General features: G+C 39.9%; 1 protein-coding gene across 2 annotated transcripts in view; it reads right to left on the bottom strand.

Annotated features, from left to right (window-relative positions):
• Positions 1-13335, bottom strand: part of LOC129731820 (uncharacterized) — a 98282-nt gene extending 84947 nt beyond the window's left edge. The window contains exons 1-2 of one of the 2 annotated variants that reach the window (XM_055692143.1): positions 13137-13335; positions 12478-12651 (exon numbers count right to left, since the gene is read on the bottom strand). In XM_055692143.1, the coding sequence (XP_055548118.1) occupies positions 12478-12512 (35 nt within the window). In that variant the 5' untranslated portion in view covers positions 12513-12651; positions 13137-13335. The other variant, XM_055692144.1, reaches the window with a different exon arrangement.
• Between the last annotated feature and the right edge of the window lie 813 nt (positions 13336-14148).

The raw sequence follows: 14148 nt of genomic DNA, 5'->3' as shown, positions 1-14148 counted from the left end.
CGAGCTTTAGCCAGTATCTTGAACGGCCATCGATGAGGAAGCAAATGGGCGGTGAGACCATCGAGTCGACGCCGGTTTTCCAGTCAAAATGGAAATAAATTGAGAGATGGTCAGGTTAAGCTACGCTAATAGCAGTAACTCGACGGCAGATGATGCAAGCATGAAAAATGATCAATTTTGGTCCATCATGATTTTTTTTTGCGCTGTGATCTATTTGGCAAGCCTGAACTTCCGGAGCATGTTTTGTACCATGTTCAAGCACAAAGAGGGCAGGTCCGATGAGGAAGCAATCGGTTGTACAGAGAGAAAAAATTGAACCAAAAACAAGATGTCAGACGTTAATTACACAATTTGTGGAAACACCTGTTGTACAACAAATGGCTCCTTTTTTCTTCGCAAGTGGACGACTTCATCAAACGATTTCGATAAGTCGATCAGACTATGATCGCAGCCATCATATGATTATGCGCCTATACCTGTTGCGATACTTTCAATCGCATCGACTACGCCACTCCGAAAGGAGAGAAAATCTCCCATACGCATAACCGGATCAATCGGGTCAAATTGGTAACTCTTGCGAGTTTTTTTTCGTGGTTTTTCAAACTACGAAGGCTGCCTGTTATAAAACGATATAAGTTGGTCACAGCTATTATAACATCAGCCGCGCCATCCACCCCCAAGCATCCAACACAACACCCAGTGCCTGTCGCTGCTGCAAGCATTAACCTTTTTTTCTGCTTCATCACTCTCGCGCTGCTCTTGTTGTAGTAGGTATGCGCCTCTGTCGAGTCCGATTGCCGTCATTATCGTTAGTAGAGTGATATGAATATGCACATGATTTTTTTTGTTTGCGACAAAAAAAAAACTGCCTCTCATCGTAAGTTTGACTTCGCTTCTGTTCGTTTGGAGACACGACATTCAAATTACTAAAATAAATGTTTGAGGTGGCCTTTCAGCAAAATCGTCTAAGCGAAAGGTTTCAACAATTTTCTATTCTGATCTAATTTTATATATGTTTGGGACTAGAGGACACATACAGGCAGTGCGACCATGTTATATTAAGAATCCGTTGTAAGAACGTGTTGAAAATCGTTAAAAGCAATTCGAAGCACTTCTAATGACGTCCTGCTACCTGATTTTGCAATGCATTTCAGATTTCCAGCGTTTCATCAGTGCTGCAGCAGAACCTTCAATAACGATTTTAATCAAAAATCTAAATGTAGCACAATGACCGTTGCTACTCGGGCACGTAACACGGCCCGTACCTGCACGTTTCTTCGGTCCAACAACTCCGAGTTAGCCGTGCGTGCTTTTGTGCCCCTAGAAGTCCTTCCATTGTAAAGCGCCATTTGGTATGTGGTACCATGTAATTTGGATGTTGTAACCACGCGCGTCGTCGCCATCACAAGGCGGCAAGCTCCTCGTATGTCTGCACACGAGTTTCGTTTTTTAATGTTTTGCTTAAACGATCACTTCGCGCTTGCAGGTAAACACTCGACCCTACCGTCATCAGATTAAAGTCGTCAATCATTCGTAACGAGTGATTCGAAACAAAGTTCAATGTCAGGTGCGGCTCCGCGGGGCACTAAGATGATATCAAATTTCAATTGCACAGAACTTTGTCATTAGTTAAAGCCCCGACCTTCCAGAGTTCAATCGCCCAACCCGGCAGACTAATTGGTCCGCGTGTGGCTTCTCCACTATACTCAAGTCGAACAGCCCTACAAAACTCCCGCTTCCGTGAAATCCAGTGCATGCAAACACGCAGATAATGAACAGAGTGCACAAAAAAATCCCACGCATCGCAGAAGCGCTGTTATCATCACGCCGCCAGATGCAAATCTCGATTAAACCGGGTTGCACTGATTCTCTCACTCGCTGTATCGCTCTCTCTCTCTCTCCGCTTACAACACACAATCACAGATTGATTGGTGACGTTTAACATGCTTAACATTTCTCGCACCTCGCACGCACCGGTTTATGGAGCAAGCCCTACTAATTGCTCGTACATGTGCGAACATTACTCTCGGAAACAAGCAGAGGATGTCGATCAGCTAGTTGATAACTAAGTCAGCAAGCTGTCATTTGAAATGTCTGTACTTGAAGTGAGGGGAGCTGATGTCTCCTGAGTATTATTTATTGCTGTCTTGTAATTCTATATTTCATAAGAAATGCAACAATAACAGCAACAGCAACGATGTTATTTAAAAAAATAATAAATTTCACTGAGCTGTCTTCTGCACCGCATTGTGGCCACCTAGCGTCGTCCGTTTTGGTGAATAGGAAGTTGAATTAAATAAAAGTATTTATTATCTCCTCCTGGCGACTTCACGGAAAATATTGAAAAGCATCTTAGTAACTGCAAGAGTCTATCCACTATCTACCGCTGCTGGTAGCAACAGCAGCAGCACCCAAAGAGTCTCAGTGGTTTGCCGGTGGTCCATGTAATAGTGGTCACTGCGGCACGGTGGCCAACCAGCGGCAAGTGCTGTTAATAATTTTACTGGTAGACAGTGCGGCTGCCGCCTAGTCAGTGCAGCTATTGAAGATGTTACGTACCGCCTCAGACACAGTGGAAAAAAAGTCAATGATCTCGAAAGTTGAGGTAGTAATAATGAAAATGATACTTTACGACAATTGCTAAGACGCCGTGCGAATCTATAAATCAATCTACTGAACATAACCTACTTAGAAGGATCATAACTCGCACACAGTACATCCTATAAACAAAGTTAGTACCTAGTTAGTAGTTTTTCAAAAATATTTAATATAAAATTTACCCGAGGTTTCATTGGTGCAGGTTTTCAAAACCAAATAAAAAAATCAGGAAAACTATTCCAGGATAAACTAGGTAAATCTTGGAGCTAGGTGAAATCTTGAAGTTATAACAAAACTTCTGGATGTGACACAACATGTGTTTAAAAATTCAATAACCGAAGGTTTTTTGATTGGCAATGACTACTAAAGGGTCTTTTTTACAACCTTTCTTTCTTCAAGTCAATCTGTCAAATTCAAAAAAGTTCACTTCATCATGCCTTTCCATCGTGAATTCACTTATAAACGAACAACGATTGTGAATCGTAGAAAATTAATTTTTCCTCTGTAAAAAATTGAAGAATTTGTGTATGAGACACGACCACAAGTTACCGTAAAATTACGAGAATTAGGCCCGTCTTATATATAATTTTTTTTTTTTTTTTAGCAATATGTCACTAGATTGGGGTTTTAACAATGTGATGGTCTGAAGCAGTAAATTTCAGTAATAATTCTCTTCCATTTCTCTCTTTTCTGTACTCAGTTTCAGTTTCGGGTGATACTCGGCCATTTTAAGTTGTTTTTCAGAAAGATGAAGTTAAAATTTTCAATTTTAAAATAACATCTGATGTCGATTTTAAGTATCTGTACATGAAGGAAATTCGTTGAAAATTGACCGAATTTGAAGTATTTGAAATTGAGCAATTTTAGAGACGCGCTTGATGTCTAAATTTTTTATTTACGCCATCTATAAGAATATTGCCTAAAGATGTAATTCTATGTCTGCAGGGCCACCAATCAACCACGCTAAAGAGGAAATGTGATTTTCTTATTAAGTGCTTTTTTCACGCTCGTCACTAAATGTATACATAAGGGTGGGGAACAATGATCGATTTTCCAGAACCAAGTTTTTTTGGTTCCGTTTGGGGCCCCACACAACCCTAAACTTACCGGGAGTCGATTGGTTTTGTCTCCGCTTGGCGCATTGGATTTCAAATTTGTATGAAAATTTATATGGGAAAACCCACTTTTTAGCATTTACCTTTCTAGAAAGCTCTAGAAAGCTCTAATAATGCACTACATTATGTTAAAGTATAGTATTTTAGATGCCGAACAACTTTGCAGAAGACACTGAAGAGCTAGGATGTCCTTAAAAAGAGCTATAGCTGTTCAAAGTTGAGTATGTCGATTTAAATGCAGAAAATCTTGTTTTCTGCCAACATTACCAATGCACCGGTGTCAGTAGGATTCCCATCAGAAGTAACCTGTCGTAACGCGTTTATACACTCGACTGGATCCAGCAAACAAATTTAGGTCAATATTCTAGGCGTAGGTAAAGTCTACAACGTGTTTCAGAGGTTACTTCAGATGGAAATCTAACTGACGCCGGTACACTGACAGTGTTGGCAGAAAAAATGATTTGCAACATAAATTTCGAAATAATCAACTTTGAACAGCTCTAGTATTTTTTGAGACTCCCTGCCTCTTTAGTGTCTTCAGCCAAGTTGTTGGGCATCAAAAAACCTACCATCTGAAGTCATGAAACCTATGGTTTGGGCCATTTTGAGCTTATTAGAATAGAAAATGCAAAAAAGTTGGTTTTTCCATACAAATCTACATATAAATTTGATATGCAATGCGCCAAGCGAAGACAAAACCAATCGACTTCAGGTAAATTTAGGATTGTTTGGGGCCTCGAATAGAACAAAAAAAACCTGGTTCTGGCTTTCTGCTATCAAGTTTCGTTTTTTCCATATAACAATTCCCCACCCTAGTATACATCCAAAAGCAGATTCATTTATCTTAAACCAGATCAATTCCAGTTGAAATCAAAATAAAGCAAGCACATTAAAATGAGTTCAGTTTTCCAACAATAAATTACGTGCTACTACAAGAAAACTCAATTTTATGTACTGCACACAGGCTTGTTATTCTCTCCTCAGTATGTGGAAAGAGCAGAGTTAATTTTCACCGCATCTTCCTTGAAGCAATTTTTTGCACCACACTTCTTTCTTCTGCTTTGTGCTGTACTTCTGTCGCTCGCGGAAAAATTATCACACTCTCCACGTACATCATAGCTGTGCGAAACAAGAGTGGTGAATCACTCTAGTATGAGCTCAACTGAGATAAATTTGATAGCATTCGTTCTTCAGACACAAACGATTCGCTGTTTTCTTTAAACAAGTTAGTCGCTTTGCCTACCAGTGTGAGAGCAGTTGTTTTTTGCAGCGAAAGATAATCTCCTACACGCTAGTGTTTTTCTAAGGGGAACCGATAAACCTGACTGCAGTACAGAAGAATATTATTTCTCCGCATGTTTCTAAATTTGATTTAAATTAATTTATTTCATGATTCATGGATTTCCATTCACTTGTCTTCGAAAGATTCAAAACATAATAAACCCAATCAGGTTTAATGTGAAAGGGAAGCTTTAAATTTTTCGTGGGAATGGAAATGCGCTTGAGCCAAATAATACCTACTTCTGTTTATAGCATCTATATTTGTTTTCGATAGAATTGAGGTTTTAAGTGAAAAACGTTGCTTATTTCATAACTGTAGTTGTGTTGAATATTCCATGAAATGCAAACGTACGAAAAAGACGCGCTGTCCGAAATTTGAGTAGGAAATTATTAATAACTAGCTGACCTGGCGAACTTCGTCCCGCCTATTTTATTGTTTAAATTAATAATTTTAACCATTTCAAATTCATTGATTCTTTGCGATTGGTTTAAATCGTTTGAAATGATTGGTTTTATCGGAATGACAACATGCTCGACTTTTGGCTCTTGTACATGACCTCTATTCCGGATACATATTGGGTGCATTTCAGTTATTTTCGTTGTTTTCCAGAAACTGAAAGTGGTCATCTTCTAATTCAAAATGGTGTCCAGGGTCAATGCTTGGCTTCTTTACATCATTTCGATTACGGACATATCCATATGTAGTAGTATTCGGTTATTTACGGCTGTTTCCTAGAAGTTGCCATTTTTCAATTCAAACTGGTGTCTGAGGTTAATGTTTGGCTCCTTGCATCATTCTGGATCCGGTGATACTCATATTGGGTAGTACTTGGTCACTTTGGGTTATTTTTCAGGAACCGTAAGTCGCCATCTTGGATTTTAAAAATGGCATTTGGAGACAATTTCAGGCCCCTGAGCGTCATTCGGTATAAGAAACACCCATATTGGGTGTTATTTGGTCATTTTCGGCCGTTTTTCAGAAACCGGATGTCACCATCTTCGAATTCAAAATGGTGTCTGTGGTCAATTCTAGCTCCGATGTATCATTCTGGTACAGAAGATACTCATATTGTATGGAAATCGGCCATTTTTGACCGTTTTTCAGAAACCGGAAGTTGCCATCTTACAATTCATAATGGTGTCTGAAATCAATTTTCAGCTTCATTCTCGTTCCAGAGATACTTATATTGGGTAGTATTTGATCACTTTAGGCTGTTTTCCGGACACCGGAAGTCGCCATCTTCCAATTCAAAATGTTGTCTGAGGTCGATTTGTGGCTTTAGTGCATCATAGCAATTCCGGAAATATCCATATTGGGTGGTATTTGGTAATTTGCCGCTGTTTCTCAGAAACCGGAAGTCGCCATCTTGGATTTCAAAATGGCATTTGGGGACGATTTCTGGCCTACGTGCGTCAATCTGGTTAAAGAATTACTCATATTGGGTGGTAATTGATGATTTTCGGCTGTTTTCCAGACACCGGAAGTTGCCATCTTACAATTAAAAATGTTATCTGAGGTCGATTTGTGGCTTCAGTGCGTCATTACAATCCCGAAAATACCCATATTAGGTGGTATTTGGTCATTTGCCGTTATTTTTCAGAAACCGGAAGTCGCCATCTTGGATTTCAAAATGGCATTTGTAAACAATTCCTGGCCTCTGAGCGTCAATCTGGTTAAAGAAACACTCATATTGGGTGGTATTTGGTCATTTTCGGCTGTTTTCCAGACACCGGAAGTCACCATCTTACAATTTGAAATGTTGTCTGAGGTCGATTTGTGGCTTCAGTGCATCATAACAATTCTGGAAATACCCATGTTGGGTGGTATTTGGTCATTTGTCGCAGTTTTTCAGAAACGGAAAGTCGCCATCTTGGATTTCGAAATGGTATTTGGAGACATGCCAGGAGATGGAAGGGTGTCGATCCACTATGGACATATTTGTTACCTCTAAAAACATTCACATACCAAATTTGGTTGTATTTGGTTGATTGGTTCTCGAGCTGTGCGAAATTCGTGTTTTATTTGTATGGGACCCCTCCTTTGTAGAAGAGGGAGGGGTGTCAAACCATTATGGATATATTTGTTACCCCTAAAAACATCCACCCACCAAATTTGGTTCTATTTACTTGGTTAGTTCTCGAGATGTGCAGAAACTAGTGTTTTATTCGTATGGGACCCCTCCCTTCCAGAAGAGGGAAGGGTGTCGAATCAACATGGACATATTTGCTACTCCCAAAACCAGCCACATGCCAAATTTGGTTCCATTTGCTTGGTTAGTTTTCGAGATGTGCAGAAATTTGTGTTTCATTCGTATGGGACCCCTCCCTTGCAGAAGAGGGAAGGGTGTCGAATCAACATGGACATATTTGTTACTCCTAAAAACATCCACATGTCAAATTTGGTTCCATTTGCTTGGTTAGTTTTCGAGATGTGCAGAAATTTGTGTTTCATTTGTATGGGACCCCTCCCTTGCAGAAAAGAGAGGGGTCTCGAACTATCTTAGTCACCTTTCCCGGCCCCTAAAACCCTTATATACAATATTTCACGCCGATTGGTTCGGTAGTTTCCAAGCCTATATGAATCAGACGAACAGACAGACAGACAGACAGAGCTGCATTTTTATATGTTTAGATTAATCACAATATATTTGTTATTGTGTCTCTAAGGGTATCAAAATATGGGTAATTTGGTAATGGCGATTATTTCTTAATTGACAGTAAACTTACGGCTACAGTACTGTAAGGCGGAAAATTGATTTTAACTGCTTCAATGGAAAATAAGTGGTTGTTCCTAATAGGATGGTTGGTTTTAGTTCTTACATAGCTGAAAATTATTCCAGTTATGCTTTTCCCGTTTTCTTCGGAAGCAGAATAGCAGAGCACCTCACTGGGCAATAGTAACGCCAGATAAAAGCTTGTTTAATTCCTCGTCATTGCGGATTGCCAACTGCAGATGCCGCAGGATGATTCTCGTTTTATTATTATCTGCAGTAGCGCTTGCCGTCAATTCTAACACTTCTGCAGCTCCATTATAGCCAGCAGATCAACACGCGCGTAATTTTCATTGTGCATCAAATGATGAATTAAATCTACCGCGAACTAAAGCAAATTTGATTGAGCAAAATAGCGAGGTGAGGATGAACAAAACTGCTGGAACATAAAACATCTCGTGTGATTGTCTTGAATATCTACGGAGAAGACTAATGCAACAAGTAGGCGTAGATGATAGAATGAGCGAAGCGAAAAAAAGAATGGTACTGTACTGTACACTGTTCGCAGGGAACACACGATCGTTGTGCGTGACCTTGTCGTCAACTGCACACCGCCAACAAGCATATCGTTGGCAGCTAAGAAAAACATTGCCAGAGGTGACAAGAAAAAGAAGAAGCCACATCGTAAGGAGAGCTATCCGAGTGAAGTTCAGACGTCCGTACGCCAAGCACGCTGTGTTCGAAGGGGCTGAAACTGTTACGAATTACACTTGCTCCAAGTCAAACCAAGGCCCCAAACACGTTCCTAAAACAATACTGATTTTTTATCTTTCAAATTAGGAAATGTGCAGTTCTTAATTTTTTCAAAGCGAGCAATTTTGAATCACTAATCTAAACTTTTCTTGTTGCTGTGGTTGAGTCGTTTAGTAATGTGTAACGCAGATTAAACGACTTGACAACTCGCGAAAACTACTTGTGATTTAAATTAAATGAAATGGACTACTAGAAATAACAAGAAAACGAGGATTATCCCCCGTCGGATGCAAATGGCAATGGATATTTGCACGAACCAGAAAATTCACAGACTTATCGGGTGACAATGCTCCAGAAACCAAATTCAGGGGGAAATTTGGATCTAGAGCTCTATAGCAATGTTTTGAACATGAGCATGAGCATGATTGACCGCCCGCGGTTGCTACTCCGTTATTGCCAGATCAGCTGTAATTACACAGAGAACCAATGGATGATGCTTGGGATTAGCATTCATCCTCAATGTGTAAAAACTGGTGACCTTAATCTTTATTTTAGGCAATACCAGCGCCGGCCGCATCCGAATGCAGGTCAAAGAAGGAGTGTGTATTGGAATATGTTGACGTGATACTCGCTTTATTGCAAGCCGAGAACACCTCTGCACTTCCACGAGAAACCACTGGGATGTTGGAGAAAAGGGTAAGGTTTGCAGCAGGTTTCGTTTTGGTAAACGATGCGCTGAGTTCTAGTACCGGGTTCACAATAACAAATATCGCACGTCCGAGTTCATCATATCTTCTACGGAAATCATAACGCGATCCGAACTCATTCCGGTTGATGATGTAACACCGCAAAAATAAAGCGCACGCGAGGATACCGGACCTATGACTCAATCAAGACAGACTCAAATATTCGAAAATCTGTTTATGAAGTCATTATGCAACTACCGAAACGTATCTCTCATTGATTTATCTCAGCTGACTACACAATGTTACGAAAGCTACGAGAGTTGACTCTACGTTAACGCCTCGCCACTCCTATCACTTCTTCGTGAAGTGACCCTCTTTATACCGAAAATTATAACACGGTTATAACCAATCTGTAGAAAATACGACCTCATGAAAGGTATCGACGCGAAGTCTCCAGATATTCGGTGACCCGGACATCTGGCTTTGAGCTTAACAGGTCGACTAACGACGTTTCTTGTAAATTGTTCGTCTGTTCTTGAAGAGCGATTTCCTGATTTGAGACCGATTTAAAGCAGAAATAAACAATAGAATGTTATTAGGGCCACGCACAGGTGTGTGTGGTATATTCTAATGAAACGCAGAATGTTATACTACACTATGTGGACGATTTGAACTAACATATTATAGAGTTGGGTCACTACATTTCGAAAACATTTATATGAGCAGAACTCTCCCGGGCCGGAGACGCGTTTACACCGAAGCATTATGCACGACCGCTCAATCCACGCCTACCGACGGAGACGCTCGGGAGCACGATATTTCACGCCGATTCTTTATTAGCTGTTAATGCGAGTGTTGCCTATCAAATAGAAAAATTGGCAAAGTTTCATGCATCCAAAGCCCCAATAGTTTAAAAAATGCAGATATGCAAATTGACCAAAATATATATCTTAAGTTTGTTGACAAAATGCCAAACTAGTCATAACTGGGACATTGTATACAAAACTATAGCAATGTTTTAGAGAAAAATTTTCTTCTACAAAGTTGTTACATTAGATAAAGCGCTTATTGAAAAATTATCAAAAATTAGGGTGACCAAAATGTTCGATGCAATCAAGTAGGTATCTAACTTTTTTATCTTTGTAGATCAAAGAAAAACTTATGCTACAATGTTATAGCTCCAATAATTTTAGTAACTTTTAAAAAAAAGTTTTTCCCTATCTTTGAAAACAAACGATTTATATTGAAAAAAAAAACCTATTGTGCGCTCTAACTCCTTTATTTTAAGTTTTATCTTAAAACTGTCTTTGAACGACTTTTAGAGCTTTTTAAGAGAAACAATTTTCAATGCTGATATTGTAAATATCTCAATTCAACTCAAAGTTATTAATATTCTTCATCATAAAACATGCGTTTTTCATTTGTTTGTCATTCTTTTTGGGACAAACATAAAAAAATATCTCTTGCTATCATTTTGAAGGGCATATTTGACTCTATTAATGGAGGAATTTTTAAAAATATGTTATTTTTTAAATTTAAATAAATTCAATTTAAAAACATGACAAAAATTCCAATAATTTCATATATTACGCATAGAAAAGCACGCAGATTAATTTTCTGGTCTTTTTTTATACAACTAGAAGTAATCTCCAGCAGTTTTTGGCGGGTCACCAAACTTGTGTGTGGTCTCGCGTTGTTGTGATGAAACACAATACCTTCACGAGTTGCCAATTTTGGCCGCTTCTTTTCGATGGTTTTATTGAAATTGTCTAATTGTTGACACTACGCAGCCGTATTGATGCTATGATTTTGTTTTCCATTTTTATTTTTGGGATTCGAACCCGAAATGCTCGTGGTAGTAATTTTGATTAGGGTATCGAACGTCTTCGTCAGTGGTTTACTTCTGCAGTTTTTCTGCAGCAATCTTTTGCAAAAGGGGGCCGATGAAAACCACTGACGAAGACGTTCGATATCCTACATATTTTTTCCAAATTTTTCGAAGATAAACGTGACGTGATTTTCTAGGATTAACCTTGAGTTTTCTGAGTTACATTTTCGTCTATTTATTTTGTACTCGTTTGTACTTTGAAAAACTGACCCATATTTGCGAAAACCGCAAAATTACTCATCAGGATCGCAACTCTTAATAACACAGCTACCCAGTTTTGCAAAGTATTAAACCTATAATTTATCACGCTTCTTTTACTCAAAACTTTTCGAGATTTCGTTTTTCGATTATTTTCTATGCAAAGTCACATTGAAAAAATATTTTTAATTCTCCGGCTAGTTGCGCTTGTTTCCAACGAGTTACAAATCCGACATATAATTTGATTGACAACTGTGCCTACTGGTATTGACGCAGAATCTATCTGCAGACTAGTTCCAACTAGGCAAAAGCCTTCCAGCAGCCCACGACAAAAAACGTGACTCCCAGTTTCTGCTATTGTGAACAAATTAAACTTGCCCTTAGAGCAATATTGATGTTGAGACAAAAATCGCTCTCGGAAGTCAACATTTTAATTCTAAACTAAGATCTTGTTGAAACCATAGAATTCCAGTTCTCACGCATCGACTTTGAGAAAGATTGCAAAATTTTGCATCCAACGTACAATGTCACGTGTTCCTGGCACCGGTCACCACTGTTTGAACCGGGCTGCCTCTGTCTGTGCAGCTCGGTTCAACTCCAACACGGCGCCAAACAGTGCAGTGTGGCAGTGAAACTTTCGGGCCAATTATTTGTTTTATTTTTTCAGGCCAATCATTCAACATTTTCATGCGAATTTTCTCGGCTTCACTTTTCATGTACAAGTGGACTTCAAAGCTCTAGCGGTTATTACGCTCCGCTCGACGGTGCCGAAGTCTTCGCCAGTGTTATGCGATTATGATCATCCCATTAGGTACTGCAGCTACGGCTAGCCTCCTTTCGCCTGTTCTTATTCAGAAGCATGCATGCGCGCGTTTTTAGTTCGTAACCGCCAAACCGAAATACTAGGCTAGCTTCTTTTACTAGTGTGTTATAAACTAACTTTGCTGCCACGGCTGCCGGTCAAAGTATTTAATAATGCATGAGCATAAAGCCTCGTTTTTGCGTGTTATTCGAGTGATCTTCGTCTCCCCCGTAAGCTGTTTACCGTGAGCTGACGAGTTGGAGAAGATGTGCGGTCAATTGGGAAGATATTTGAAATTGCTAGCTTAAGTTTTTTTTGTTCTTTTTTTTCTGTTGAATTCATTAATTTACATTTCAGATATATCTACCAAACCGATTTTGTTTAAGAAAAAATCTAATTTTTCGGGATTGCTTATAAAATACTCAATAAATAGTTTAAAGCTTACCTTGTATTGAACAGACCCATCCGTTTTTTCGCCATCTTGAGTGGCTTCCACTGGGTGCCCAAATAATTTTATTACGTATTTTCAGTTAAAACTGATATTCAACTCACTTGCAGTTACGTACGCACTAATTCACTAACAAATTCAAATGATCACTTTCTCCTGTAACACAAAATCCTGCGAAAGCAAAATTAAAATATCGGTAATAAAAGAGTTTCAATTCCCATAACTTCAAGATAAATTTTGTCTCATGCCTTCCGAGCGGTCACGCTGCGTTTCACAAATCCGGTTTGTGATGGGTTCAACCCACAGCAGGGTAGTGCGGTTCCGTGTGAAATAATATCAAACAATGTGTCACTGGCACTGGATTATCGAGGTGAAAAAAGATCTGTCAAACTTCTCTCTTTCTTTCTTTCTCTTACACACTGAGCACCGATAATTAGAGATGGCACAACGTCACATCAAATATCACGTTCGGTGCCCTAGGATATCACTCGTGTATCGAGACACATCGTAATTATTCCGCGAAGAGCCACTCTGCAGACGCTCTACTCGAGACCAGAAATCGCGACAAACTGGACAGAAAACAGCTCCCAGCTGGCGGTTTCCCTCTCCGCGCGCGCCTCTTGCGCTCTATTAACGATACACTAACAAACACTCACGATCAGCTTGTATCCCTGGTGGGGGAAAGGTTAGCAGATGGGACGGACTCTCGAAAAACGGCACGGCAAACCGGCAAGTTTGCGTGCTCGCGCTACGACGACTTCACTGCGACTGGTTCGTGGCCCGGTGCCTCTTGGGAGCTTTAATGAAATCAAAAGTTTACCACCAAAAGTATAAATGAAGTTTCGCCATCGCCTTTCGCAGTGAGAGTCGAGCCGGAAAAAAAACACTTTTCATCGATTCACGATCGATAGGCACTCGCGAGATCCGCAAGGCGAATCGTGTGAGAGACTCGTAGCGTAGCAGAGACGACGAACCCGTTGATATTCGTACTTGCAAGAAGAAGCACAAATTCACCTACCGTCACCGGTTGCGGCCGGATTGCTGTGTTGTGAATGATTACCGCTGGAGAGCTGCACAGGGGTTTTAATATCAGATCGCGAATCGGTACGATTGCTCTCGAGCGAATGAACCGGCGCTTAACGGGGAGCTGAGTGCAAATTTCGCACATGCGTTTGGCTAGCGCGGGTGGCTGACAGTCGCAAGCAAGGAGAAAGTTTTTGTCACGATCACGACCCGGCTGTGGCGCGTGAGGTCGTACGCTGGTTGCTGAGACGCGCGAGGGTAAAACGGACATGTAACTCGGAATAAGTTGAAAAAAATTATAATAATGAATTCATTAATTAAAACAGCGCTTTTAATAGAATAACGAAACAATAAAACTTAAATTTCAATTCTAACAATTTTCGCATCGTTGAAAAATATACATTTCAGCTTTTACTTGATATTTTGCGCCATGCTTTGGTGCATTATAACTTAAAAATTACTTTACCAGCGCATTGCTTGGAGGGTGTGAATAATACACTATAGTTGTCAGGCTTGGAGCCGAACCCATGTTTCAATCTTATTGGATCTCATCAGGACGAAGTTGCTCCATCCACCGGAAGCCATTCGTTTACATGGTATACAAGTAGTATTACCTATAAGACATTGCGTCTATGGACGGTTCAA

The sequence above is a fragment of the Wyeomyia smithii genome, chromosome 3, assembly GCF_029784165.1.
Source record: "Wyeomyia smithii strain HCP4-BCI-WySm-NY-G18 chromosome 3, ASM2978416v1, whole genome shotgun sequence".
NCBI classification, from domain to species: Eukaryota; Metazoa; Arthropoda; class Insecta; order Diptera; family Culicidae; genus Wyeomyia; species Wyeomyia smithii.
Note: the sequence above shows the minus strand (reverse complement) of the source record. Positions and strands in the feature narration are given on the sequence as shown.